Here is a 27659-nt window from a genome sequence, read left to right on the forward strand (position 1 = left end):
AGACAAAGGCTGGGAAACCCTGCTTCTAATTAAACAACTGAAAGTTCTAGTTTTTTAAGATTTAAGTTAATAATCCAATCAACTTGAAGTTAGAGGCCATATGCATAACTCTAATATATAATAAAAATATAATGGGACAAGACTCTTTTGTTCCCCCTTATTATGTGTGCACTTCAAAATAAAATAATTGTCAAAATAAAAGTTCAAAGATAGGCTTACTTGGATGTGAGAGGCCGGTTGGTAGGAGACATCGGCACAGATGCCTGCACACATCCTGAAGAGGTTTTTCATGTCTAACTGCTCCTCTGCTCATATGGTAACATTGCCGAATGCTACCTATACACACACATCAACTACACACATACCTTCACACACAAAAAACCTACATCTAAAGTTATGATAAGCTCACAAACACACCATTATGGTGCTCCATGTATCTCACAGAGTTAAGAGAACACATATGTGCACAAACAAGTCTTTTTGTCACTGGCACATGCACAGCCCCTGCTCCTGTCCTTTGTAGCTGCATGGGAGACCCTGTAGCACTGAGACAGCTGTGGGTCCTCAGCTCATCAAAGACCACAGAGTGAGTCTCAATCAGCTGCCTCCAACTCCTTTACCTTCTTTCACACGTTAAACTCAACAGTAGCTCTGTGTGTGTTTCCTACCTTGTCGCTGTCTACAGTGTTCTGGGACGTCCTGGAGGCGATGGAGATGGTATCTGGTTGGCTGCTGCCGTCTCCCTGACTGTCTCCATCTTCACCTCCCTCCCTGAACACAAACACACAATCAGAATATCTTTGTTTAAAATCACTGGCAAACGTAAACATTTCCAGTGCGAGAATGTCATAGCATTGATGTTGTCATCTCATATAATACAGCTCCAATTCCAAAAAAGTTGGGGCACTGTGTAAAGTGAAATAAAAACAGAATGCAATATTTGCAAATCCTTTTTGATTTATATTCAACTGAGTACAGTGCAAAGACAACATATCTTATATTAAAACTGCTAAACTTTATTGTTTCCTGTAATTATACACTCTACTTATACTGCACTATATTCACATTTTACACAGTGTCCCATCTTTTTTGGAATTGGGGTTGTGGATGCAACATTTTTAACCACTTGTGCTCATGTTATTTAAAATAATTAAAGTAAAAAAAAATCTAATCTTTGTGTATATTGTACTTTTCAAGAACAAACAGGTTTCAATCTGTTGTGATGACTTTTTTTTTTCCACGGTCATACGATTTCTGCCCGCAGCGCCACTGTTTACAATGATGATGTTTTTAGTTGTGTCAACAGCAGAGGTGAGAAAAAGTCAAGTCCAAAATCTCCTTGTTGCATTAGCTTTAAAGGAATGATTGCTCAAATCACTTGTGTACCACTGGTTGTTCATTTCAGTAAAATTGACAAAGGATTCACTGAAATCAGAGAGGTTTTGCACCTCTTTGGGGCAGATGCAAAAAGCAGAGATGTGTTTGGGACGAGACACCAAAACTGGGACTGAATTTAAAAACACTACTGTTAACACTAATCTCTTGGATCAATACACAAACTATTAATTCAAAAATAAATTTTGTTTTAACAAGTGTAAATTGTGTTTGTTTGTGTCTTTGTTCACCTCTTAGCGTTATTCCTGGGTTTGCTCAGTGCTGGTGTTTTTGGCAGGTGAAGAGGCTCCTTGAGCGCCCCCTTCAGGTGAGTCATCCTCTCCTGAATCACCTCCCTGATGTTTTTAATCCACTCCTGTTTAGCTTCCATATTGGACGCCTAGAGGGGAAACAACACAATGACTATCATTACTAACACCTCCTAATGGCACCAAACCAGTATGTAAACATCTAATGACAGGACAGAACACATTTTCCATTCAAACAAAATGCTTTACTTGCCTTTAGCACCGTTTTATTATCAGAGGAGGGAGTTCTTCCTGCCCACAGAGCAAATTTACACGGGTCGCCCTCAATGTGCTCGGTCACCCCCAACTCTGATGTCTGCAGGACAGCAAGGAAGAGAGAACGTGTAATTATCAACCTCTGAAATGTGGTGATATGCACCTGCTGCACACATGTGACCAAACAGTTAAAACCATGCATGGAAGCACAAACATACACATGCACACACTCACCAGTAGTTTGTTCTTGTACTGGTACTTGGTTCTACCAGCTGAGTCTTTGATCTCCTTGCTGAAGACCAGGGAGAACTCGAACAGGAAGAGGTGTCGGTCCCTCCCCTTCCTGATCAGCGAGCGTGGATCCCAAACCTGGAAGCTGTCCTGCAGGATCAGCTCGCCCTGCACCTCCAGGTTCTCCTCAAAGCCTGAGAACGAGGATCGAAGACTTATTATCAACCAAGCTGCTCAAAGTCTGAACGTACAGACAGTCTTGAGGTGGAATGTGAAATAAACTTATTTTTAATTAAAAAAAAATATGGTATTTCTTGGATAATGGTCTAGGGTAAAGCAATTAATGGATTTAAAGATTTTAAATGATTCAATCTAAAAAACAGTCCTGGCAAACAAAAATGCATCAAACTGGAAAATGTTTAGAAATTACTTTCCAGACAGATAATATAAATGCTAATAAGAACATGAGTGATGTCAACAACAGTATCTTACCCTCCAACATGGCGAGATGCATGGCATCATTGGCTCTCTTAGGAACACTGAGCATCACCTCCAAACCATCTTTAATTTCTCCTTTACCCTCCTCACAACAGGACAGTAACTCCTGCGGATGGAGAGGATATCAGAAAATGTGGGTGTCTACGTAACAGTTTTCAAAAGTCAGTGTTTCTGCCCATCCAGACTTCAATGCAATCCAGGAATTTTCAAACTAATATGGGGTCAGCAGCATTTTAGTTAGTGATTTTAAGTAGTGTGGATGCTAGGCGGAAACATAGCAAAAGTCATGCTTTTTAAAACAAAAACATATTAGCCTTAGGTCTGAGGCCTTGAGACTTTTTTTCTGACACTTAATCCACATTTTGGTCATGGTACTGACTGGCATGGTTATGCACTATTTCTACTGTCATTTTGATTTCTCTGTTTTAGTTTGTATGTGTTACAAAGGAAAACAAATCATATATAAAGTATACATTAAAATTCTGTGATGACAGGGCATAACCTTGCAGGAAAATGTAACTTAATAAGTAACACCATGTGTTGGATCTCCACATTTAGACTGTGTATTCCATGAGCCTTGGCTGCTTCCTGACTCTCAGTTTTGATATGGTAATTTACCCCATATTTTCAGTTTTTCTGTATACCAACTTTTGTGTAAGAATTAAAAGTGAAGTGTTTGCATGCATGTTGGTGTATCTACCTTAAGCAGTAGTTGGTACTTAGTGATCCTCTGGACTGGTTTGATGAGGTAGGAGGAGATGGAGTTAGCCAGTCCACGTCTCTGTTGAATGTCCTGTTTAAACACAAAAATACAAAATTACAACAAATACCCAAATAACATTAAAAAAGTCAATCCTCAAAGTAAACTTCCACCTGATACTCACCATAATCTAAAATTTTCAATAACCAAACTACGCCATCTGCTGACAGATCATGTGAACAACTCAATCATCACCATATCCAGCTGCAGAGGGGAAATTAAAAACATGCAGCTGCACACAACCAGTTTTCCCTTCAAAATCTAAGTAATGTACTTTATAGAGTACCTCAGGGAGTGCTTCATTTAAAGGATAGATTAGAGTCCTGTTTATCTTGTTCAAGCTCCACAGTAAGCATCCATCACAACACATTCCCTGATTCAAGCCTTTGGTGGTTAACAGCTGGGTTTTGTACTGAAGCAACACTTTGATCATAATAAACTGCTCTTTTGGCAGCTGTTAATTTCCCCGAAACCTGTCCAAGAGGAAGCATTATGTTGATATGAGAATTATTGTTTAGACACACAGAACATAAGACATTCTTCTTTTATAATAAGCAGGGTTTTTTTTCTAATGATAAGATTAAAGTTAATAAAGGTTTTGTTTTATTTTTTATTTTTTTTTGAGGACACAACTGTTTTTTTTGTATTACAAGTAATACACTTGATATGACTGAAACTGTTTTAAACCAGCATTACATCGATACTACTTTTTTTTCTTTTAAGCTTTTTTATTTATTTTAGTTTCATGTATGTGATGACATTATGTGAATGAATCTCTGGCAGAATAATGCTGCGTTTACTTACGTCAAAGAAGGTGCCAGCGTGCTCCAGTATGAGCTGACTGGAGTCTGGTTTGTTCTTACAGTAATCTACATAAATGTGGAACTTATCAGCCTGGAAGACAGGAGAAGATGGGAGAGGGTCATTTCATGATGCTCTTTTCAAGCTCACACCCATATCAACAGAGGACTGACGTCACTGTCATTTTGTTCTGACACCATCTGCTGTGAAGCGCTGACTCAGACTCACCCAGGTGACGAAGCAGTGACCAACATCCTCTGGTAGCTGCTCATAGTTCACCAGTTCCTTCAGGAAAATACTGAAAACACACACAGGCACACACAGCAAAGGATCACAATGTGTGCGTGATATTCTCCTATATGGATCAGCCATTTTTTATCTTTAATAAAACAGAAAACCTGATGAATTACAATCAATGTTTTTAGGATGTCTGATTATAACATGAAAATGAACATCCTGAAACCCCTAAAAAGTTCATTCTGATATCCTGTAGGTGAAGCGCTCCTTTAAGATCTAAAAGGAATCGATGAGTATAAGAAAAAGTTTCCGGAATTAACCGAGGTACCACAGGAATATCAGAAACAAAGGGAATCCCAAAAAGAGTACATGAACTGTCTATAAAGGCAAATCTCAAAGACACATCTCCACTACAGCTACACTATCAGAAAAAAACTCCCTCCCTCAGAGTGTCTGACACCATGAGTCAATAGACCAACACTGGCACATCTGCAATTAAAACTTCATAATTTATGTATTATTTAAATGTACAATAGGGTTTTCTAATGTGAAATAATTCTTTATATCACTGCCTTACCTGCAATGTTTGGTGCAATATTCAACCACAGCATTCCTCTGTGCAGTCATTCAAATGTGCAATATTCTTCCAACTCTTGAATGTAGGCTATATTTAACATGTGACACATATTGTATATATTGTTTATATTCTTATTGTTAGTCTTACTAATATATATCTATGTTGTTCATGGTAGCATTGCGCACATATTTTTATTTTTACACTTACATACTGGTTTTATATATTGCATTGTAGCATAAGGCACAGTTTTATATTTACACACTTTACACACTCAGCACATTATCAGTATTTCTTTACATTGATATTTTTCCAAACTTACATGCTCAGCATATTATGCATATATTTGTTTTTAAAATTATTTAAATATTTAGATACTAGTGCTAATATTACTGTATTTCTATTTTATATTTTCATTTTACATTTCTATTTCTGTATATTTGTGCTGATACATATTTAATTTCATTTCTTCTTAAGCCACGTTTAAGAAAACAGACAAATAAATCTTCCTTGTACCTTCTACTTGTGATAAGTCTCTACACTGGCATCAGAGCGACTGTGATGAGCCACAGATTCCCCCCAGGGATCAGTAAAGTGTTTCTGATTCTGATTTCTTTTTTTTAAGTGGCCAGAGTTTTCACAGCAAATCTCTAACAGTTAAAGCTGGGGTAAGGAATTTAATTTTGTAGCAAAAATCCCATAAACTTTGAGCGCATATTTATTTCAGTAGTCTGAGAGAAAATGAGACCTGACTGCACCTCTAAGAAAAAAAAAAATCTAGCCCTTGATGGGAGATTTTGACCAATCATAGGTCATTTTAAAAAGAAGGATTCCCTGTTGGCTGTTCTAAAAAAAAAAAAAAAAAAAAAGCCCAATTCGCTAGCAGAGAGTTCTGCAGGGAAAGCTGCAATTTCAGCAATGGCTGTATTGTCAAGTTCTGCTGTTGTTTCTTTTTTTGCCTTTTCCAGACTTCTTCCTTCCCCTGAGCATTCCCACTACTCACTACTGGGCTCAGTTTTTAACAAAACTCTGTGTCTCTCACTTGTTGTGGAAGTCGCAGATATCCTGCATGTTGCCGAAGATGATATGCTCCTTGTTGGCGATGCCAGGTGGAATCTCCTCCACACCGTTGGTCATCTCCCACAGGTAGGTCTGACAGATAGACAGACAGGTGATGCACACAGCAAAATATGTGTTGTGTCAAAACAAAATCGGACAAGCAGAACAGTTTTTCATACCTCAAGACACTCATGGAGGTCTCTGACGTAGGTCTTCTCTGTCTGCAGCAGCTCTGCCATGATGAACCTGAGACAAGAAAAAACTTTACACCAATGAAGAGACCCCGCGAGGAAGGATCAGATGCTATTATTTATATAATTGCTCCTATTTTGTGTCTGCTTGTTCAATGGCCACATGAAGCTATTGATGCTCCCCCAATACTTATATTTCAACAACAAATAATTAAATACAAAACAAAACTATTTCAGTGGAGATTTCACAGTGTTGTTTGTTTCTGTATAAAAAAGCAAAGCCAACTTAATGAATCGTCTTTGTTGCAGCTCTATCTCTGGATCTCTGTGTAAAAAGGGCTTTGTTCTCTCTATCTCACTCTTCCTGCCTTCATTCATATACTCACTCTTTCTTTCTGGCAGACTTCCTCTTTTCCTCATTGACCTCATGGTTGGGGTCACGCAGTTTGACCTCGGGGTCGTCTGTCAGGCTGGCAGGGATAATGTCGAGTTCCAAGTCTTTATTGTCCTGCACAGAGGAGCACACATGCATTGTTGACAATGATCTGAAACAAAAATGTTCTGGCCCAAATCAGAGGGTCCAAACCTGGTTGATATATCAGGAGGGGTTACAGTGAAAATATGTGTGTTTTCACCTCAGAGCTGACCCCCAGGCTCCTTTCTAGGCTCTCCTGGTATTTGCCCATGCGTAGAGAGAAGTCTCGATATCTGCGGTCCACCGTGCTGACCCAGCGCTTCAGCTCTGACACGTGGGCATGGCCTTTCTCCACCAGGTTGTCCGCCAACTGGATCAGCAGCTTCACCTTCTCCTTGGTTTGCTGCAGGAAGAACACACAAACACACACAACATAATAATAATAATAATAATAATAATAATAATAATAATAATAATAATAATAATAATAATTGTACAGCACTTATTTAAACAAATCTACATCTATATCTACGAAGTGCTTCACAAAGTGCATAAGAATAAAACAAAGAAATATACAGTAACAATAAATAAAACAATGTTAAGAGCTAAGATAATAGTGTGCACTGGGGCAAAATAAAGCTAAAGGAAATAAAACACACATTTTCCTTATCTTTAAAATGTTTCAAGCAATGATTTAATGACACTGTCATTAAATCATTGCATCCGACTATTATCATCACCAGCTGTTAAATCACATGACATCGGAGCTCTCTGACATCACTGAATCTGTTAAATATGCACTTCTATTACAAGTAAACAAATCAGGTCTCTATGTGTCACCCAAGGCCAGTGAGGACACCTCTTTCATTGGCATCAAATTCAAAATGTTGCCATACTGGCCCCGTTTTAGTTTTCTTAAAAGGCTCCCCTTTGGTCATCTCATCACCCCAAAAAAACACATTAACATTCTAGTAAACAAACCAAACCATCACCTCTCTATCCCCCCTCTCACCTCTACTGAAATTTGATCTTCATCATGTTTGTGTGCTAGGCTTACTACCTGTCAATCACTAGTGGCTCCGCTAATATTATGTTAATCATGTTGTCATTTTGCATATTACTGATGCATTGCAAGTTAGATTACGCACTGTGATGCAGTTAGCACAAGTTGCTGATGTAATCTACTTTTTAATTAGGCAGAATGCATTACAATAAGAAATGCCTGTTAGGCTGATTTGCCAGGAAGACCAGAAATTGACCCAACTCTAAAGATTATTTTTTTGGCTTTTGCTCCTATTACTCATAAGACAGCTTATGTGTGAAGAGAGGGAACAACACACAGCAAAGGGCCACAGGTCAGAGTCGACATAGCCTCTGCACATGGGGGACCCGCTCCAGCAGGTGAGCTACCAGGCGGCCCAAACAGACCCAATTCTAGAGGGAACGATACATGTATATTTTATATTTAAAATATTGGGATGAAATTCAGTATTATTGCCTCTTAAAAAACAAAACAAAACATAATTTATCTCAGACAGAACTCTAATGTTTCAGAGTGCAAAACTCCCTAAGGATAATTCAAAGTTTACGCAAATGTATGAATGTTTGAATGACTGTAATACATGAGACTAAATATTAGCAAGTTTATAAAGAAGATACAGTTTTTATATATTACATCTACCAGCTTGATGTTCCCAGCAGTTCCTTTGAGGTTAAATAAAGCTGCCAGTAACTGATCTTTATACACACACAAACACACACTCACATACAGACCTTGGCTGAAAGTCTGAAGTGATGATAGTCATTGAGGAGCTGCTGCGTTTCCTCGCTGCTGTCACCAGGTGACGTGTGTGTGGCCAGATAAACTTCACCTGTCTCTTGGATCCAATCCAGTGCCTGCAAACAAAACAAACACACACACACACACACACAAATACACACAACCGATAAAGTTTATCCTTAATCTCCATAAATTCCCTAATAAACTCGCTCCCTGATAAAATAAACCAGATGTCCCTTTAGTGCTGCACATTTCCCCAAAGTGAAAATCAAGCCAGAACTCTACTTTTGTTTCACGAAAGCACGCATGCATGCACGCACACGCACACACACACACACACACACACACACACACACACACACACACACACACACACACACACACACACACACACACACACACACACACACACACACACACAAACCTGTTTGGCACTGCGTTCAAACACCAAGTACTGCTGACACTGGTCCAGTCTTCGTTTCTTTAATGTCCAGAAGTGAAGGACTCTGTTTTCTCTCTGCAGCAGCTCGTTCAGAATGGCTGCACACAAAAACACACAATTACTTCCTCCCTAATCCTAAATGTATTCCCAGCTCACCCATGTGGTTTTAGAAACCCAGCTGCGTTCACAGGTTAAGTACACATCATAATATCATACATCTGAATGAAGACAGCTGAGGTGCTAAATTAAAGTTAACTGAGTCCATGACTAAGACATGAACAACACCGGTACTTTTAAATATTTATTTATATTTTCTTTACTGACCTTTAACTTGTTGTTCGGGCCCTCTGGTGTGACCGGCGGCTCCAGGCATGCTTACATTGTTCCTATGGATGTACTTCAGAAACACCTCAGCGTTCCTCCGAGCTAGAGTGCACGCCTGGAGTACAGAGACATGGTGGCTAATACATTAAACTGACGCCATTCAGACACACACTTCTAAAACCCATCACTCAAGGACTTCACTACCCCTTACAAAACATTATTAGTTATTAAAAAACATTAGGCTGCTTTCATACATAATCTGTCATTTGCATTTCAAAGAAACTCTTTTATGTTAGCTTATGTAAAAATTGTAATTCGAACATTGTAATTGTTCATATTCATTCAATATATATCAATTTTTTTTTTTTTTTTTTTTAATTAGTTTTTGGGGTTTTTTAAAGATTTTTTGGGGGTTTTTTTTTTTAAGATTTTTTTTGGGGCTTTTTGCCGTTATTTGGTCGGCCAGCATAAGCATGAACAGGGGAAAGAGAGGGTATGACGTGCAGCAAAGGGCCGAAACCAAAATCCAACCCGCAGCTGCTACAGCAAGGACATTGCCTCTGTACATGGGGTGTCTGCTTTACCAAATAAGCTACTAGCAGCCCCACCTAAAGTTTTTTGCAGATCTTATTCCACCAAAGGTGAAGAGACTTTGATTTATTAAAATTTTGGGAAATGTGATTTAATTTATAAGTGCTGTAGCAATAGTTTGTAATTGAATTTTCTGTTCTGTTCTAGACATTCTGCTCTGTTGTGTTCTTCTGTACAGTTGTTAGCTTCAATATAGTGACACAGCTGTGTGTTTTCTGTTGTGACACATTGAGAGATAAATCACCTTGAGGAAGGCCTCTTTCTGCTCCAGATGTTTGCTAATCAGAGGTAGAAGGTGTTCGCAGTCGGCCGACATTCCAAGTTTATCATGGCTGCCACACCAGTCCTCGTCCCGGCGATACTCCTGCTCCAGGCTCTCTAGCACACTGCACACCTGGACACACACAAAGAGTTGGTGACACCATTAAAAGCACTCCTGCTCCAAGCTTCGAGAAAGCACAAACTCTGAGAATGTGTGTGAGACATGTGATTGACGTTTACCTGTTCAGACGTCTTGTAAAAGGCCACAGAGGCGTTGACGAGCTTCAGGCGGTCCTCCATCTTCAGCATCAACTGCTGCCAGTGAACTGCCACTTTCTCAGCACAGCCTCTTATCGCCTCTGGATCATAGTGACCTGCCTGAAGCATCATCTGAAGAGATGAGGAGCAGAGAGAGATTGAGACTGAGGTAATACATGGTCATGATGACCAGCCTGCAACATCTCTTTGACCCAGGAATGTAGAAATAAAATGTGCAGGGTAAGATAAGATAAATACTGGAGTAAGTTTTACTTGTTTGAAGTAAGTCTTATAAGTGTGTTACAGTCTATTTCAGAAAATAAAGTAACAGTTGTAAGAAGCACGGATTTACCTCAGCTTTTTGCTGGACCTGCAGAGCACTCTGATGAGTCTTCTGCAGAGAGTTAGCATGAAAGAGAGACTGGAGGAAGAGGAGGAGGAGGTGAGAGGATAGAGGAGAGGTAATTACCATTAATTAAAATCACTGACTCATTAGTTAGACTTTAAAGGTTCCCTGTGGAGTTTTTGGCCATTAATAAAGTCATGGAGCAATGTCTTTAATGTGTGAGTCCCTAGTTTGTTTGCACTCAAGCACTCGAGCACCCGTGCACGTTCCAATAAATGTTTTCACATTACTTCACTGATCTACAGATTGTGTTAACATGTCAAGACACATAAGCCAGTTAGCATACGTGTAAACAATACAGGTTTCCAACTCTTCAGAAAAATCTGCTTTGTAAGTCCTTTTGAGGAGAAAAATGCAATCATTACATTTGTTTACCTTCAAGGATACAAACAGCATATTTTGGTGAGTAACTCAGAATGTAAACAAACTAGAAAAAGGCACCTTTATTTGTTCCACATTATAAAAATTCAGATTGGCATGCCTTTTATTTATTATAAAGCAATAAAGGTATTCTATTAATACTGTAAATGCATCAAAATGCTCAATTCACAGAGAAATGCACGCTAAACTTTTACAAAAACTTTGGCTTTGAACAAACCGTCAGGACTTCCGTGAAATTGTGATGTCACAACTTTACTATATAAAAGTAGAAACTGATGCAACAGTTCTACTACAGTCATTACCCAACTGCAGTGACTGCAAAGGTGCGGAGAGCGCAGATCCATCAACACTCTAAAACCCTGCCCAATCAGAGCAGATGTGGCTTTTTTGAGAGGGAGGGCTTAAAGAGGCCAAGCATTTTGGACAGAGGTTGAAGACAAGTATATTCAGAGAGACAGTGTGAGAAAAAATAAGTGTTTTTTTCACATTAAAGCATGTTAAAATGTTCAAAGAAAAACCCAAAATCTTTTTTTTTTAACCTGAAAATGTGCATATTATGGGACTTTAAAGTGTTCAGTCTTACACTTACATATAGTGTAAATTAAGCCATTTTTAAGCCCTCAGCTGGTGTTTATTAGACCATAGCAGAAGTGTGCATTAACCAGCTACCATGATGACTTAGAGATTCAGAGAGCATGCATGTGCAAGTGCCCAAATGACAATTAGAAGCTATTCTCAGTTTTCTCTCAAAACACAAGGAACTGTTTTGTGTTTTCTTGAATGACAGCTGCGTAGGCCTGTCAAAGTCAGTTATATTTGAGCATCTCTAAATAGGCTCTGTCTCCTTTTCTCAAATGTAACCGCCAAAAATGGCAGCGAGAGCGAAATCATATTTAAAAGGTGACGTCATAGTCTGCGCCCATTTCTTCAGTCAACATTCTGCACTCTATTAAGAACTGTGTCACAACACACAGGTTGTAAATTCCAGCGTAGGAATTTTATTATTCATACGTGTGTGTTTGTGCGTGTCAGTGTGTGTATGCTTAAGCGATTATATTACATCAGCCTGATTGAGGATGCAAGACTCACTTTATGTTAAGGGAACACACACGCACGCACGCACACACGCATGCACGCACACGCACCCGCCAATAAGAGTTCCACAGGAGCAGAAACCAGGCCAGAACACACATGTTGGGTCTGGGCCAAAGTGATGTATTTATGTGTGTGAGCGTGCGTGTGTGTGTGTGTGTGCGTGTGTGTGTGTATGTGTGACTGTGTTCACAGTAGAGTGCTGACCAAGGGGCTTTTACCCCTGTGAGTGCTATCACACTTCTGGAGTCAGCTATTTAAAGTACCACACAAAGTCAAACATGCACACAAAAAAACACACACATGTTCAATGGCACTAAATTTGTGTGTGTGTGTGTGTGTGTGTGTGTGTAAGCATCTGTGACTCTTTAAAATCAATACTGAATCAAATGATTATTGTGGCAAGCCTGATACACACACAAATGACAAAGAGTGTGTGTGTGTGTGTGTGTATCAGCGTGCGCACTCATCTGCTACTATTCAAACCAATGCATACTGAAATAATTATTACTGAAGTACAGTAAGCCTGGTTTGAGCAGCAATAATTAGGACGTGTGTGTGTGCGTGTGTGTGTGTGTGTGTGTGTGTGAGTGAGTGTGTACCTCTATAGCCATCTGGAACTGCTCATGTTCCCTCTGCAGCTGCTCAGCCTCAGACAAGGAGCTGGCGTTCACCATGCTGGCGTTCAGCATGGACTCACCGTTACGAATCCAACCCAACACCTAAAGAGACACAGACAGAGACAGAGTGAGGGTGAGAGAGAAATTCAAAGCAATTACAAAATACAAATATTAAAAGGTATACTATGCAGGAATTATCAGTTACTTTTTGTCACCAGCATCACCAGCAAAAGCAAAAGTGAGTGCCAGCCCCAGATTTAGTCCACTTGGTGTTTCGCCTCGCTATATTTGCACTTGTCTATTTGAGAATGGTCACACTCTAGCTATTCTGCTATTTACACCCATCCCTAACACGTTATTATGGGTCCCGCTGCGTGCTGTGATTGGCTGGTACTTGTAATGTCAACACATCAATGTCGGAGGCAGTTAGTGTTGGTGTTAGTGATATTCTCTACAATTAAAGTGATAAATTTGCAAGAAAAACTCACAAATGTACTGCCAGAAAGTCGTGTGACTTGGTATAAAAGCAACACCAGGTAAATGAGATGTGGTAGGTGAACGGGTCAAGCACAGGATTTTCACAAAAGACATGGGAAGTCCCATGTGAGTCACTGCTGACTTGTGATATCAGACTCAGTGGAGTTATCATTATTAGTTTTGGGGATTTATAAAGCTGCTGAATGCACGATTTGAAGATAAACTTTATCAGCATAGCTGAATAGACAAGTTCATGTTAACATCATATTTTTATGTTGCTAGGATCCAAAGGAATGTGCAAATAGCCACATTAGCTATGTACACCCTGGGTGCAAAATACCAGTGTTGGATACAGATGCCCTGGTACTAATAGTATCTGCTTTTTTAAGCTCTGTGTCTGACATTTTTTTAAGGAGAATCCTGCATATATTATAGCATACCAATAAAATTATAGGACACTTATTTAAAATCACCTACACAATTTCTGTGTGTAAATGGGAAAAATAGATACACAAGATAAGAGTGAGATTGATATGCAGTGTGAGGTTAAAAATGTAAACAGTATAGTGTGAAGAACAGGACCAACATACTGTTGCAAAATCAATGATAATATGGATGCAGAAATTATTGGTGTGCAAGTTTTAGCAGCACAAATACAAGCGACAATAAACATGTTTTAGTAATGTATTTTAGATTTAGGAAGAATAGTGTCAGTGATGTTTATCATTTCCTCCTCTGAAAAACTGTTATTTAAAAAAAAAATTTTTTTTTTTTTTTCACAAATTTGGGGCGGTCCAGGAGGATAAACATCCCACGTTGTGACTGAGGGTTGTTTAACTAATGTGCAGTAGATGGCAGTATAACCTGCTAGAGCTAAAGAAGCACAAGAAGAAGAGCACAGATTCTGAGCAGTCTGAAAAAAAGTTATTTAAAAAAGCTGTTAAACATAACAGCACATGAGCGCAATCTTTGTCCAAAATGTCAAAACTCAGACTTATGCTGAAGTTACTGGTCATTTTTAGTTTGTTTTTTGTTTGCACTTTTACCAAGCATTACATACAATATTTAATTCCACACTTAATCTACATGGTGCACACAGTTATTATGAACTTCACTGAACTGTGGCCGCAAGTGAGTGTTGGTTTGCATCAGGTTCATAACCACAACAACTCTATAGGACAGACTGTAGCAAGACAGAGTGAGGTTGTAGCAGTAGAGGTGTGTGTGTGTGTGTGTGTGTGTGTGTGTGTGTGTGTGTGTGTGTGTGTGTGTGTGTGTGTGTGTGTGTGTGTGTGTGTGTGTGTGTGTGTGTGTGTGTGTGTGTGTGTGTGTGCGTGTGTGTGTGCGTGTGTTATTAGCACATTGCCATAAACCTCATAAATTATTCAGCTGTATCCATCTGTAGCAGCAGTTTGCTTCCTGTCTCAACACACAGCGTGTTCACATTCACATCTGCAGCAGCTTCTTCACAGAAAAACACAAAACATCTTTGCTTGAACCGAGTAAAAAAGAGCTGGGTGCTGTTCTTGTGGTTTCTCCAACATAAAGCAGTCCTTTCAACATAAGATTTTCAGTTCTTTGTCTTTTGGACAAAAGCCAAGACAAAGCCAGTCCAACTTTCTTAATTAAAGCACTTTCTTATTTCCTTTTTAGAAATGTTTCATCTTCTCTGGCTCAAGATCAGAATAATGCTCTGGGTATTTTATAGATACATGCAGTTTAAGCAAAAAACTTTTCCAATTTCTCTGGAAGAAAGTCAAATGAGAGGTAATGAATGATGAAGTTTGCCTGAGCGTTTACCTGTTTAACCTCGGCCTGGAGGTGTCGCAGCTGCAGGGTCTGCTCCAGTCGTGTGTGCGTGTGTTGCGCATTGAGATCCACCTCCTGCTGCTTCTCATGGAGGAACTCCAACAGCTCCTGAACCTGAGAGGCCAAGTCCATGTCCTTCTCCCCCGTCAGCTCGATCCCTGACGCAAACACACACATCTGAGCATCACATTCCGTCATCTCCGACTAAATGTTGTCTCCTCCACTCAAATAAGAGGGAATATTTGGTGATATTGTAGATGATCTCTGTCGTATTAACTCTAATTCCCCTGCTGCTCTGTGTAAACAGGACTCATTTCTCACTAGAGAGAACCAATACATAAACCATCACTTTTACATTATTTTTCATGTATGAACTACTTTTTTATGCTGAACATGTCCTGACTGCAGGAGTGTACTGGACAGACATCTCTACAATTGATTTCTCCAATACTCATTAACTCTCATTAAAAAATCTACATTGAAATAGCCATACAGATGGGAGGAAATCTATGTATTTGATTTTGGGTTGAACTGTTCCTTTAAGGGGAGGATTTCTGACAGACACAGTCACCAGGCAGCTTTTCAGAAATTTAGCTTAGAGGAAGGTCATGTACTGAATGAAAGTCTTTTAGCTCTCTAGTTTACATCCAATATTGATTTGATATTTTTTGGTTATAATATTTGCAGCTGATTACTCCATTAATATTTCATGGTATTTATGTTTGAGCTGCAGGTGTCTGTACTTAGTCAGTAGAATCAGTCAACTACCAATATCCCTCTTCACCAGTGGTTGGCGCTGCAAGTGAGGAGGAGTGAGCGTGTGTGTGGATGGGTGTGTGTGTGTGTGTGTGTGTGTGTGTGTGTGTGTGTGTGTGTGCGCGCGTGTGTGTGTGTGTGCGCGCACGCACGCACTGGGTGAGAGAGATTTATCACTCCAGGGGGTGGCATGACTGAGGCAGCGACCTCTACATATACACAAACATTACACCCAGTAAGAGGATTGTGCTGTGACGATTTTTTAACCTAATTCTCTGCCTGTTCCACTCAACGCGCTTTTCTTTGGGATCCCAGTTCATGGTTCTGCCAAAGCATCAGGGCTCCCTCTCTCTTTCATTGTACAGTGGCCAGCTGTAAATCCATATGTGAGCCTGCTCAACGGGGAATAGGATCACATCTGAAGTAGAGTGTGGATGCAAATGCATCCCTGAAAGCCACGACTGCCTAGTAGTAGTGTACATACACACAACAAACCTCCCAAACACAATTTATTTAAGGAGTTGCAGTTTAACCAAACAAACAGCACTCTGCTCTGGCTGCATGGCTGTGTTTTTTTTCTGTTCAGCAGAAGCTCAAAATTGGTCACTTGAGAAGCATGTTAGATGCAAAATGATAGCAGGTGTGAACTCTCGTCCAAAAACAAAACACAAGGGCATGGTTGGAAAATTATCTCTGGGAGCTCAGAAACTCATTTCAAAGCATCCAACAGGGTATCCCTGTCCTTTGCTTCTGTTTTTTTTTATTAATTTGACTTGCCTCTCTCTCCCTCTTTGGAGTAAATGTTTGTGTGTTCTCTACCTGAAGCCTGGACCTCCATAATGTACTGGTGCAGGTCTTGACCCTGTTGCATGACTTCGTACGTCATGTTGTTCATGGCTGCCTTCCTCTCTGCGTGTCGTTTCAGCCGCTGCTCTGCCAAGCCTATGTCCTCTGAGCCACCGGAGGAGGCGCCACCTCCCCCGCTGCTGCTGCCACTGCTAGCACCAGAACGGCTGGCGTCGTTCAGCTGACGAGACAGATCCTCGTTCCAGGCGTCCAGCTCGGCTGTGACCTGCAGGAGCAGAATGATGTGGGATCAGAAGACACATGGAGACACAGTCAACAACTCAACACGCCAAAAGCCAGTGGGTGCTGCTGGGCCGTTGTTGTTTTTGTGATGTGTCTATCAAGACTGGCTCTAATTAGCTCTCATCAGTGGCTGTTGGGCCAACTGGGCATGTTGAATCAGCGGTGTAGGCTGTAAGAGAGCAGGAGGAGCTCTCTGAATACTTGCTCAGCTTAGCAAATCAGCAATTTCACACACATCTTTCACCTTTCTTTTCTCTCTTTCTCTTGCCCACAGAAACACGGTTGTGCTCATAAATATTCACTTCTGGACTGTTTTGAGTGCAGTTATACTCTAAAAACAAATTATTTGGCTCAAAAAAAGAAAAATTAACATCAATATGTTTGAGTTCTAATGAAATCACGTGTAACGAGAGCACCACATTAAGTTAGGGGAATTAGCTACTCTTCTATAATCAAAGGCATAATCATTTTAAGTTAGCGCTTACTAAATAATTGATAGCAAAACACATTTTTAAATAAGAAAGTAAGATTTTTTTTTCTTTTTGTCATAGCTGTTTGTTTGGCCTGTGATCTTAACTGTCTGAATTTGTGCAGGTATTTTAAGTGGTCATGGGAGCGGACGTAAAATCCTGAACTGAAGGTGAATGAAATTATCAAGTCAATCTCATTACATTACTACAACTTATATTTTGTTTTAAATCAGTTAACACATAAATTTGAGTTTAAATTGCCAAATATAGTTAGTTGAAATAATTATCAACATTAGCTTGTCAACACAACTCATTAAAAATTATGCTTGCAACTTAAAAGGTTTATCTAGATCAAAAAAATTTGAATTTTTATCCTGCAAGCATGCATTTAATTAGGCAGGGGTTAAAGGTCCCCTGAAATACTTTTTAGAGCGTACCATTTGGTTATTCAGAGCATCACACTCTCAGAGCTGCAGAGCGTACTCCGGGCACAGACGGAGCACCAGAGTGTCAAGCTGAGTGAAACTTAGCTGTTTGTTAACCAATATAAAACAGAAAACTCTATTTCTTAAGACACAGAGCTCTCTTACCTCTATAGTATACTGCTCAAATATACGCAGCTGGAGGAAGATGTCCAGCTTGATTTTGCGTTCATGGAACAGTTCCTCCATCTGTCCCTGCGCCTCGTCCAGCTGCTGCAGCACCCCCTGGATGTGTGCGATAGAACTGCAGTGTGGAGTCTTATTGGTTGACATGGCTGCATCTCTGTTGAGAGCGACAGAGGGAGATTTTATATCATACAGGCCCAAAAACAAGACCATTGTCATTGCTAGAGGACCCCTTCAGCAACATGTTTTGAGGAGAAATTGAACTTTAAATGAGGCGAGGTAGGCACAAGTACATTTTCTGACATGATCTAAAGATGTTTCATAAAAACAACAACAGAAAATGAGGACAAAGTAAGTAAATCTATGAAAGTACAGAATTTTATTTTAAATTGTTTGAATGGAAGGTGGACCAAAATCGACCAAAACAGAGTAGTGAACCAGCAACATTCACACTCCAGCTGGTAAAGTTACATCCATTATTCCTCTTTCGATAAATATTATAACAAGAGGAAATACAACGAGATGGTGACATTAGGAGAGATGACACAGAAAAAAAACTGTCATACACTTGTGTCAATATGGTAATTATTATTCCTTATCTGACCTGAGTGGTTGTTTGAATTTGACTTTTTAATAACCTTTTAAGTATGAATATTATTACCTGAGCTGCTGTGTTAATCCTTCTTTCTCTTTAATAACATTATAAATATTAATATCATTACCTGAGCCTTTCAAACACCGCTCATGAATAATTATATGAATTTTATTATTACCTGAGCTGCTGTATTAATTCCTCTCCCTCTTTAATCACATTGAGCGTTGCCTCCAGTGTGGCCGTCTGCTGCTGCTGAAACTGCTGGATCAGAGTCTGAACTGAATCCACCGAATCACAGCACACCTCGTCCAACAGCTGCTTCTGCAGCTCCTCCATCCATGACCACAGCTGGACACACAGACAGACAGACGGGCAGGTTAGTAGATGTGTGATTAATCTGAATTTTCCTTAAACTGAACACTGCTGCATATGGAAAACTGGATCCTGAAGAAAACAACACGTAACACATTCAGGTGTGTAGTGCCAGCAGAAACTGACCTATTGGGACTAAAACCTGCTATTACACACTTATCTACTATCTGACTCTGCTGTGCGAACTCACACAAAGAGACTGTGTGATTGTGAAAGCACCTGCAAAGACTGAAATGCCCTGCCAAGTTTATAGCATCTTGGTGCTCTTGTGTGCAAACTGGCCCCTTTCTATGCAAATGAGCCTAACTGCAAAAGCTGTGAAATTCACAAAGATCCGCACCAATAATCACATGTGATTTTGCAGTTGTAGTAAAATTATGAGCATCTTCAAAGAGTTGGAGGTGACCAAAGCACATTTACAAGGGGTGTGCAGTCCAGCACTGACGCAAATATGGTTTCACTCAGTCACGTTTCAATGCCCTGCCTGAAGTTTTAAAGAATACACCTGCTTGTCGTCAATCACTTTTCTTTTTTTGCGTGTGTGTATTGATTGTTTTTCTATCTGTTTCACACACGATAAAAATCACAAGAAAGAATACATGTAACGTATGTGTGAGGGTGTGGGAGAAACCAGTAATGGCCTCTTTAAAAAAAAAAAAAAACACACACACCCAAAGAGCATACAAAAGGTAAAATTTAAACTAATTTAAACATACAAGAGCACTATTAGTGTTCAATATTTGTGTTAAAAAAATCAAAACTATAGCTAAAAAAGGAGAAAACAGGAATAATTGCTATATTTACAGTATAAGCAACACTTTCTAAGCATAATCATTTTGTTTCCAAATAGAAACTTTTTGACAGGAGAGCATGTCTAAGTCTCTCTCTTTGTACATTATAGACAGTGACACAAAAGAATTCATTAAATATGCATTTTCATTCCATAAAATAATTCTAATAGATGAAAACTTTCTCTGCCCTCTGTGTTTTTGGAGCAAAGGCAACATGTAAACCCTGTCACATGAATAATTGCAATCAGACGCAGATAAAAAAGGGCAAATTGCACTCAGCTGCAAAACTTTACAGGCATGTTTGCACTTTAATGTCATTAGTACAACATCTTTGTAAATCAGATCTTGAGACGGGGACGATTTTGGTTGCAAGTGATGTGCAACTCATTGTGCCATCAGCAGCTGCAATCATTGTTTATGAATTTGCTCATCAGTGGTTAATGATGAATTCCTATTTAATTTAGGTACAACTCCCAGGCAAAGCAATATATCTGAGATTCTTTTTTAGTTTGTGTGTGTGTGTGTGTGTGTGTGTGTGTGTGTGTGTGTGTGTGTGTGTGTTTGCGTGCCTCACCTCCTTGGTATGTGTGTGGAAGGAGACAGACATGTCGAGCAGCAGCTTCCTGTGTTCGACTCTGCGGACAAAGTCCTGGATTCGGACTTCCAGGTGCCTGGCTGCCTTGTAGATTTCCTCGGGGTCACACTCTCCGGTCTGAGCCAGCTGCTCAGCTGCCTCCAGCAGCTTGTCTGCATTAGTGTATGTGTTCTGTAAAGAGGAGGAGGGACCTTCATCATTGTCCACAGTAATCAACTATCAACATGATCAATATCTATATTAGCTTAGTCTTTTTTTGTTTCATGCCACATTACTTTGTTCACACCCTCCATCATAACTTTCACATTTTTCATCATTACTGCTATTTTTATCATCACTAGGTTTGATTTGTCTGTTTGTCAGATGGTTTTTGGAAAAAACTACAGATCTGATTTTCATGAAACTAGGGGGAAGGGCGTAGCATGGGCCAAAGAAGAACTCATTAGATTTTGGAGCGGCACAAAGATAACACACACAGTCAGATCACGTAATATTAAAATGTTAATTCCAGTCTGTAAATCAAAAGTGTAAGGTTTCCTGTCTCCACCTCTAACTTTACCAAAACGGGACTAAATCCTGTCTGAGTGTTAAAGCTCTCTGCATTCATCAGGAGGACAAAATGGATTAGCGTCGGTCTATTCTGGTAAGTATGAGAGATTACCACTGGAATATTTCACTTCAGGGAATATATTACAGATATTTTGGGACGGCTGGAGGTTGGGGGTGTGGTGCTAGTGTGAGAAAAAAAAAACGTTGTGTTATGATCCTAATTATTCAAGAATATGAGTTTGGGTGAAAGCTTACAGTCTGGATATTTTATAAGGATTAGTCAAAAGATAAAGATTATAATTTACAAGGGATTTTTACTCTTCACTGCATGACTGGTTTGGTTCAGGGTGAGCATTAAAATGGGGAGATGACAGGAAAGCAGGATCATCCCTGTCACCTGAATATTTAAGACCTTACCTGACATTAAAGGACATAAATGGATAGATGAATGGATGAATGACAATTCATAAGTAAATGACTAAAGACAATTTAAGAAATAAATAAACTGCTTAAATATATGATTTGTAAATACTGATTTTATATTTAATATACCCATCAACTCCCAATGCCTGAATTAGATATCTCAAAACTTGGATAAATAAAACCTACATTATCTGCATTTCTCACAAACCTGTAGAGATACAGTGCTAGCTAATCTTGTTAAACCAATGCCCATGTTAAGTTCATAACCTACTTGTCTGGCATTCAGACCCAAGGCTGAGGCAGTGAGAAGAAGCTGGAGAAAGAAGGTTTTAATGAGAGTAAATGAGTTCTGGGTTTTCATTAAGTCTTTCTGTTTGATGTTTGGTTGGTTTAAATGGAGAAGAAATCAAATGTAAACGAGGAGAGCTAAAAATAAACTGGAACTTATGATGGTCAAAGGACATTAATATGACATAGAAACTCACCCAGATAAACATACATCCCACCAAGTGCACACATCTTTATTTAAATGCCATCAATGAAATAAGCACGTCTTTAAGTTTGTGTGTGAGAGACAGTCCAACAGTAATGTGGGCAAGCATGCTTACATATTCATCTCTTGGCATGTAGCATAAACATATGCTTAATTTATTAATGTTATGTATTTTGCTAAGCGGAGAGTTTAACCAGCAAAACACACAAACTACATGAAAATGCTAATGGGGGGGGGGAGAGAAACTGAGAGAGAGAGCGCCTGACCCAAATAATGCAGATCCAGCAGGTTATGAAGGTTAATCCTAATCCAGAGTGTAAACATCAGATTACACAACTACATACCCTTTATAGGATTTACATTTATTCGCTTATAGGATTATCACTTCACTGAAACTCCGCTGAGCTGTGGTTTATCAATTGCCATGGATTCTGAATAGGCACCTGTCTTACTGTGTTATTTGATTTGAGATAGCAATGGAAGTCACAGCGAGCGAAGGAGCAGCTCCACAGGTCCGTCCTTCCTGCTGCAGTCAGAATGTACAACCAGCACTGCTCCCAGTAGGCCACACACATCAACTGGACTTATACTAGAGTGCTATTTTTCACAGGTGCAATTATCTTCCATGTGCAATTGATGTAAATATTTTTCAGCTGTTGAATTTGCACCTTGTTTTTCACTATTGCACCTTTTTTACTATTTCGATTGTTCTTTTGCTTACGTATTATGTGCACACTTTGCAGATGAAACGATGCAAAGTTCCCCGTTGTCGGACTAATAAAGGATTATCTTATCTTGTATTAGACCACAGCATGCAGCATTTTTTTAAGAATGAGAAAACACTTGATGATGTCTAGCTGTGATTCTCTGCCCCAACCTGACTGAGCCAGACCCACCCACTTCAATCCTGACCGGGCTGTCACTTCTCAAAAATTCCCTTCCCTTAATAGTCTGTGTAATGTCATGAGCTGTTCAGCCATTAACCCATTACAACTAATGAAAATATTGAGATTTAGAATAAGATTTAAAGTGAAAAAAACATTAAAATTAGGAGTTCATTTTCACACATACAGTACACAAACTCCATAAGTCACATTGGACTTGAGGGAAAATGAGAGAAAGAGAGGCGACTTGGTTGACAGTGTTTGCCTCTGCTTCCTCAGCAGCGGGAGAGATGTGCATAACTTGCAGTGAAAAGCAGTGATCATCATCATGTTGTGCATCACAATGAACCGCTGTGAACACTCAAAGATGGCGACGCACCACGAGGCGCAGTCTGCTCTGCACAACATGTTGTGTGTGAGAGAGAGCTGATGACAGTCTCCTGAAGACAGACATGGAGGAGAAGTGAGGAAACATGTCGGCCCTTAGCTGATGAGTAAAATATTATGTGATATTAAAAAAATCAAAATTTAAAATGGAAATTTAAGTTTTGAATTGGGTTTGGACCCACAACTGCTGCCATGATTCAGGCTAAGGTCGGGCTTAGACAGAAACTGTGCAGGGTTCATGTGACCCTACATGAACCCTGCACAGTTTCTGTCTGGCCTGATATTTTGGACCCGATCAGATCTCTAGTTGCAAAGTTGTTAAGAAAGCCTTTAAGAAAAAATCAATTGAGTGTGGAAAGGTGGTGGGATGTCAGCTACATGAAAGAGGGGAGAAAAATGACAAGAAGACAAAGGGAGAATGACGAGATGAGAAAGGAAAGTCAGTTTGACTGTCAGTGAGTGTGTTCATTTAACAACAGCAGAGACATTATGATTTGATGATTGTGATCACATTTGGTCTCCAAAGCAATCCTCTGAAATGCACAAACACACACACATCATCTGCTATAGGAGCACTCACTTGACTTTCAAACAAATCAAATCAGACAACTGACAACTTCAATAGAGAAGTACATCACACACTTTTACTACAAACAACCCACTTCAAAGCCCCTCAAGGCTTCAACTGTATATGAACCAATATTTCTGTGAGCGCTTCTTTAAGTAGACAGTTTTGTACAATGTTGAACAGCAAATGTTGCATAACTTAAGGGCTCAACTCGAGGCTCAAAGACACTGAGGGCCCTGCAGTAATACGGCCTGTGTACTATTCAATATTGAACAGAGAACTTTCTCTGCTGTGCGTTCTATATAATCTTTCTATTTTTTCATTATGGCGAATATTTAAACAATTTCTACTGCAGCACTGGCTTTGCAGACAAACCACATTTTTACTCAGTTTTTTTTAAATCTCTGCTGAAAGCTTCAACATGTTTCTTTGTTTTGTTTCCATTTTTATGGCTAAACTCCACTTCCAGTGTTTTCTACATGATAGACTGTAGCGCTGGAATTCAGGAATGGATAACATCTTCTGCAGATCTTTCAGGAGAGGCTCGTGACCATAAATGGTTAGGTAGAGGTCTTCATGCTTCCTGCCGCCACCAGGCATGGTGGTTTTGAAAATTTGGGATTAATCAAGGAAGATTACTTGCAGATGTGTGTAAGGCAAGCAAATAAACATTTGGTAAAAACAAACTTCAAAATTTCCGTGATACAAGTGGATTTCTTATATGTTGTGTTGATATTGGAAATGAGAGTACAGATATGCACTGACCAACTCCTGAGCTCAAGGAGTTTAGACAGTGACAAAATTTTCATTTTGGGTCAAACACCAAAACTACAGTAGTGCGGGCCTGACTTTAACAATACTTGGATGGAGACCCATATGGACAGACAGACTCACCTGAGCTACGTCTTCAAAGTCGTCGTGTCTTTTCTGCAGGGCACGGGCTCTGTGGAGGGATTTCCCGACACCGGTGTGTTTGCTGAGGAAAGCCTCGCCGTGGTTCTCTATCCAGTCCATCACCTGGAGGAGAGAGAACACAGAGATCATCTTCACAACATCTCTTCAAACACACTCAGGGTTAAAGATCACCTGCTGAGCCTTCTGTTCTTGGCGCTGCGCACTTTTTTTAAAGTGTACATACAGATCAGTGGCACAAAATGGTCTCAGACCTCATAAATTAAGAATGGAACAGATGAAACCTTCATGATTTAGGTCACTGCGGTCGAGAAGAAAAGGACGTTAAATATTCTGTATCATTAGACTACTGGAGGCCAAACGTCTTCACAGATGTGACGACTGCAAGGCAACATCAGTCACTTTGTTGTTTAATTGATATAATGTTGGTACTTTTTTCAGTTATCGTATCTCAGCTCTTAGTTCTTTGTTTTATAGTGTTTTCTGCCTATGATGTAGGTTGGAATGCATCTTTCACAATACAGAACTAGTATTTAGCAGCATTTAGCGTCAAATCTGTCTAAATTTCAACAATCAGTGCCCCACATTTACTTTTTTTTTTTTTTTTAAAGAAAAGTGATGTCACAAAGTGGTTATCATATCCCAGTCCCAACTTCTTTGGAACGTGTTACAGGCATCATATTGAGAATGACTGTATATTTACAAAAAACAATGAAGTTAATTAGTTTTATTATTGAATATCTTTTGAAAAAGAGAGGCAGCAGTAATGCTTCTAGAGTCCCTCAAACCACCAGTGCTTATAGAGGAGAATAATTCCAAAAAAAGGGAACTTATAACCAAAAAATAGTGGTATTAAAGATCCTGGACCAGGCACAGAGGATGGTTAGAAAAGCATAAAACTACTGACAACTATAATCACTCTCTTTGTCTCAGTGTGTCATTACACCCCAAAGAAGGCGCAAGCCAATACAGGTTGGTGTATTTTTAATGTTTCTAGCCCTATGAATTAAAAGCCTTATATATTTTTCAAACCACCCTGAGAACCTGGACCTGAATTAAGTATAATAATCAACTGATGATCAATTGATCAGGTGTTAAGAATTTAACGTGAAATTTAATCAATTAATCCACAGGCTATGAAATGTTGTCAAAATAAATACAGTTTGTTGCTGTGAGCTTTCACTGAGGCAAAGACATATTGGGTATTGTTTTAAATAGTTGTATGTTTTTTTTTCAAATAACAATTCATTTTTTGCTAATTTTACTGATTAATTGATTGAGTAAAATGCCTACAATTTGCAACCCTAACCTGGATCTTTTATACTAGTTCTTTTTTCGATTTAAGTTCTTCTTTTAAGTTCCCTTATATCTTTTCTTTGGTTGTATTTAACTGACCATAGGTCAAAAAAGATCTATAAGTCATCGCATTCTGCTTTTATTGACATTTTACACATCGTCCCCACTTTTTTGGGATTGGTTGTACTTCATATTTAAGGATGAACAATGCTGTCATTCATGACGTCAGTGTAGTGTGGTCAGTCCAGCTGGAGCCAAAAAGAGGTCAGCGAAAGGTCACATCAGACACAAGCCAGAGCCCAGAGACTGCAGCTGGACAATCTTCGTTTGAATGTGCAGCTAAAACTGCCAAATAAAACTACACACCTAATATGTTCTCTATCAGCCTTTACTCCTGCATCTCTGCCTCTTCCTCTCTGGGGTCACATATATCCTGCAGCATTATAACTCTGGTTGGAATAGCCCTGTTCTCAGTGATTTATAGACTATTGGTATGAGCTTACTCTCTCACTTGCTCCTTGTCTCACTTTCTGTGTGCGTCTCTCGCCCTCCGTGTGTGTCTCTTTGTCTCTCTCTGGAGTCTCATAGAAACTGAAGCATGACGAGTACAGTTGGCAAAGCTCTGTTTTCAATGAATTTATAACCGACTGATACAGTCTCTTCTTAACTCACTATTTCTCTCTCTCTCTCTCTTTTTGTCTTTTTAGCTCTCTTAAACACTTTCTCACACTCTCTCCTGGGTCACATAAAAATGTACGCATGGCTCCCGCACTCAGAGCATCCATCTTTGCATTTGTAGTCTGCCTAACGCTCAAAATCACTCTCAAAGTCTTGGCCATTCATTTAAAAAATAAGGCACATAACAATGACTTAAGTTAAAGTGGACCAGTTTTAACTTAATTCAATGTGCTCCTCTGATTGTGTGTCTATATATTTAATTAAACATGAACCCAATAGAACTGTGAATAGGGAGGAGTTCCTTCTGAAGCCCTTGATTTCAAAAGTAAAATTCCTCATTAAGTTTTAAAAAGACAATGTCACATGACTTACAGTTAGAGCACTTCTACATTTTGCACTGCAGTGAAACTCTCTTGTTAAAGTAATCAGTACAAAGGATTAACAGCTGTGCTAGAAAATTAGTATGGATACACTTCATCCATCTGCTCTGTTTTTCTGAGTGGACACCTACAATTTTTTTTAGCTAAAATCTCTTACCAAGATAAATAACTGGGTCTGTGTTTATACAGCAGAAATAAGCTTAAAGCTGCTTTCACAATGCCATGAGGTAATATGCCACCTTAAGTCATTTCAGTAGGGAGAAGATGGCAGAGGGGAAGTGATTTTAAGCACCACCGTAGGAGTAAAATGTGGTTGCTGCCGATGTGAACGTGCACAGATTTTGCTCCGCTAGTAAGCGTTCAATTTGTTGAACTTCTGGTGGCAGCTTCCTGGCTTTGAACGATTTAATAGAAGATGGAGGTGCTGATGATGTCTGAATAGTTTTATGATGCAGCACTAGTAACTTGTTGGCGCAACAAGAAGAAAAACTGGGCCTGGGATATCATTTCAACCAAATGTTAGATGATTGGTAAATTGCTGGAATATGTCAAAATCTTTAATAATTTTAGTGATTCCCATTGTCCTGCTACAGTATGCAGGTTTTTGCACAGTCCAAAGCTAGCTTGCACTTCCAACAGTGACGTTCAGTGAAGCACATGCCTGTCATCACAGCTCTGGACCATAGCGGCTTTGTTTTTTAGGGCAAT

The 27659-nt window shown here is 39.4% G+C and overlaps 1 protein-coding gene across 2 annotated transcripts in view; it reads right to left on the reverse strand.

The window, feature by feature from the left end:
- The window catches only part of kalrna (kalirin RhoGEF kinase a), a 165833-nt gene that overhangs the window by 66862 nt on the left and 71312 nt on the right, over positions 1-27659 (reverse strand). For both annotated transcript variants that reach the window (XM_088083542.1, XM_088083541.1), the window contains exons 14-38: positions 24580-24702; positions 20361-20552; positions 18802-18971; positions 18011-18185; positions 16681-16933; positions 15097-15263; positions 12802-12921; positions 10673-10741; positions 10303-10452; positions 10046-10195; positions 9211-9325; positions 8869-8984; positions 8438-8560; positions 6885-7067; positions 6636-6757; positions 6238-6304; positions 6042-6151; positions 4417-4486; positions 4192-4281; positions 3328-3420; positions 2622-2733; positions 2133-2323; positions 1897-1998; positions 1626-1774; positions 669-771 (exon numbers count right to left, since the gene is read on the reverse strand). In XM_088083542.1, the coding sequence (XP_087939668.1) occupies positions 669-771; positions 1626-1774; positions 1897-1998; positions 2133-2323; positions 2622-2733; positions 3328-3420; positions 4192-4281; positions 4417-4486; positions 6042-6151; positions 6238-6304; positions 6636-6757; positions 6885-7067; positions 8438-8560; positions 8869-8984; positions 9211-9325; positions 10046-10195; positions 10303-10452; positions 10673-10741; positions 12802-12921; positions 15097-15263; positions 16681-16933; positions 18011-18185; positions 18802-18971; positions 20361-20552; positions 24580-24702 (3315 nt within the window). The remainder of the gene's footprint in view (positions 1-668; positions 772-1625; positions 1775-1896; positions 1999-2132; positions 2324-2621; positions 2734-3327; positions 3421-4191; positions 4282-4416; positions 4487-6041; positions 6152-6237; positions 6305-6635; positions 6758-6884; positions 7068-8437; positions 8561-8868; positions 8985-9210; positions 9326-10045; positions 10196-10302; positions 10453-10672; positions 10742-12801; positions 12922-15096; positions 15264-16680; positions 16934-18010; positions 18186-18801; positions 18972-20360; positions 20553-24579; positions 24703-27659) is intronic.

Source organism: Plectropomus leopardus, chromosome 10 (assembly GCF_026936395.1).
Source record: "Plectropomus leopardus strain MGB_pleo_1.0 chromosome 10, ASM2693639v1, whole genome shotgun sequence".
Taxonomy (NCBI): Eukaryota; Metazoa; Chordata; class Actinopteri; order Perciformes; family Serranidae; genus Plectropomus; species Plectropomus leopardus.